This window comes from Pocillopora damicornis, chromosome 6, assembly GCF_964200805.1.
Source record: "Pocillopora damicornis chromosome 6, jaPocDami1.2, whole genome shotgun sequence".
NCBI classification, from domain to species: Eukaryota; Metazoa; Cnidaria; class Anthozoa; order Scleractinia; family Pocilloporidae; genus Pocillopora; species Pocillopora damicornis.
Window position 1 is genome coordinate 14,307,501 of NC_142675.1, and position 2,500 is coordinate 14,310,000.

Sequence of the window (2,500 nt, forward strand, 5' to 3'; positions counted from 1 at the left end):
CTCCATATAAGAGGAAAAAGGGATCAAAGTTCATGATAAGTCAAAATGCAGAGGTGGATTGTGGACCATGGAGAAACATTGAAACGCTTTGTTTGATGGTTTGCCAGGACGTGTTGCTAAGTCAAGGACTTTCCATAAATTAAAAAATTTTGCGTGATTTGTATGATTTTGTTGCTAAGTCTCCTGCTGTTATGGACATGTCTTTAAAAATAGCTGCGAAGTCTACAGCACAGATTACGGCTAAAACAGCGCACCTAAGAGGCATTGGTTTGTAAAATACACATAGGATAGGGCTATCCTGTCCAGTGAAATTTTTGAAGGCTTCACTTCTGCTACCTTTTAATTCCGCTCTTAATGCTAAAAGAATGTTCTTCAAAAAGTTCAAAAAGTTACCCGTTAGATCTCATGTCCAATCAGACTTTTGAGCTTTCTCTTTAATGGATGAAAAACGCGAGAAAAGATGACTAGTGATTCGTGATTTCTAATTCACACTGTATTAGGCCACAGAGAAATTACTAAACAAATACAGCTTTGTGTCAAAACTGAGTGATTACCTAGATTTTGTACGACTATTTTTGTTCTTTTGTATCTTGTTATTATAACAAAAGATTCACGGTGCGCATTTCATGTTTATGTTGGAAAAGGTGTAACTAATCGTATGCGAACTCGTTCATATTGGATTGCTGCAGAATAAGTACAACTTGTTACATGTTTAATTGACCACAATAGTTTTTTTAATTACTCGTATACCAATGATAGTTCTGCATTCCCTCATTGACGGTATTCTCTCTTTCACTCTTTGTTAAAGTCATAGTTAGTAGAGGGGACTGGTTGGGAAAGCCGGCGAACTTCAAAGGCCCAAACAATAGAGTCCCAGCCGAGGTTGAATTGACCCGTCACGTGACTCTGACCGTGCACACAACAAACAAGATGGCGGATGCTACAAACGAACTCTTCGTGTTTGGAGACGATTTTGAAACGATTTTGAACATGTTAGAGGAGGATGAAGCAATCGAGAAACACTTTTCAACTACAGCGATTGATGTAAGTATATTCTATGTGAATTCTTCGGCCTATTTCGGCCGTAGTGACCCTAAGTGTACCATACGCGATTCTTTGACAACAACTTGACCATCCAATGGTACCCAACGTTGACAAGTTAACTACGCGAAATTTTGTATCGCCAATATAATGTCGAGCTAGATGACAAAACTGTACTTAAACGTAAGCTTAAATTAACTTTGAAGGCCATAAATGTCCATGCATTTTGCGGTAATGACCAAGACCACTTTGTGATCGTTTTTACCACAGGTTCAATCGGCAGATTTCGTTTGTAGTGAATGTGGAAAGAAATACAAGACAAGAGGAGGCTACCAGAGACACAGAGCTTCTAAGCATAACCCTAATGAAAACGACAGACAGGAACGGACGACTCTCACTCCAAGCAGTCTTGCTGAAATTGTAAAATTTGCCATACAGACTGTAAACAGAGGCAGAGCTTTTGCACCAAGCCTTAGGAATGAGTTGAATTTGTACCAATTCAAACAATTTGATGAGGGAATTGATGAATTTACCGTGCTGAAAACAATTTATGATGGATATTTGAAAAATGGGGACATCGAGAAGTTTTATGGAAAATATTATGGTCAAGTGCCATTGCAGTCCACAAAGTTTTTTCCAGGACTATCCCACAATGCTGCAACATTATTAGCAACTAAGGTGGCAGATAGTATGCTGGTATACTGCAAGTCCACGAAGGCTTGTTGTAGCAGCAATCAACCAACCCAAACTCTGTTATCAGAGAGAGAGAAGGCTGGTCTTCAATATGTGGGAGGTTATGTATTACATAATCTACACAAGCAGCATGCAAAAATATCAACAATTGAAAGCAATCATGCTATGGCAATCTTAAAAGCTGGAAAATTGGAGACAGGGTCTGATTCACAAAGACTGGTGTCAAGTTTGAGTCGTGGAGGTCTTTGGTCCATAACCAAGCCAGCAGAAAAGATTTTTATCAGAACAGAACATTATTTTCGACAAATGACATCTACAGTCAATCTGGCTCGAGTTGACATAGCTGATATTGTGGGCAAATCAGTGAGTGATAGTGAATTGTTGTCAAATTACTATTTATTAGTTTCTGATGCTGAACTTGTTCCAGACAATCACATTGTCAAAGATATCTTGCATGGTATTGTACACTTGTATGTCAGGGTGCATTCATTTTCTTTTGCCAAGGATATTATCCAGCGTCATAAAATTAATACGAAGCAATCAAAAGCTAAGGCACTTCGCAAGGAGATAAGCAGGAGCTGTGAAGAGCAACAACAAGAGAGGCTTCATTAGAACTGTTTTAAAATTTTTACTTTTTGCTGTATAAAAGAATGTAAAAAACACTAACATATGCTGCTAAAAAATGTTCCTTTTCCTGTTTCTGTTGGGCATTTGTTGCAAATATAACTCCTACTTAAAGCACTTGAAGACTGTGCATATATGTACA

The 2,500-nt window shown here is 38.2% G+C and overlaps 3 protein-coding genes across 3 annotated transcripts in view; 1 reads left to right on the plus strand and 2 right to left on the minus strand.

The window, feature by feature from the left end:
- LOC113671737 (scavenger receptor cysteine-rich domain-containing protein DMBT1) overlaps positions 1–2,500 on the minus strand; it is a 38,343-nt gene that overhangs the window by 6,270 nt on the left and 29,573 nt on the right. The window lies entirely within an intron of this gene.
- LOC149044105 (uncharacterized) overlaps positions 809–2,500 on the plus strand; it is a 1,765-nt gene continuing 73 nt past the window's right edge. The window contains exons 1-2 of the mRNA XM_089208696.1: positions 809–1,044; positions 1,312–2,500. The exon at positions 1,312–2,500 is cut by the window's right edge and continues 73 nt beyond it. Coding sequence (XP_089064822.1) covers positions 931–1,044; positions 1,312–2,346 — 1,149 coding nt within the window. The 5' untranslated portion in view covers positions 809–930 and the 3' untranslated portion in view covers positions 2,347–2,500. The remainder of the gene's footprint in view (positions 1,045–1,311) is intronic.
- LOC149044106 (uncharacterized) overlaps positions 2,343–2,500 on the minus strand; it is a 1,707-nt gene continuing 1,549 nt past the window's right edge. Inside the window, exon 2 of the mRNA XM_089208704.1 lies at positions 2,343–2,500. This exon is cut by the window's right edge and continues 970 nt beyond it. The gene's annotated coding sequence lies outside the window, so the exon portion shown is untranslated.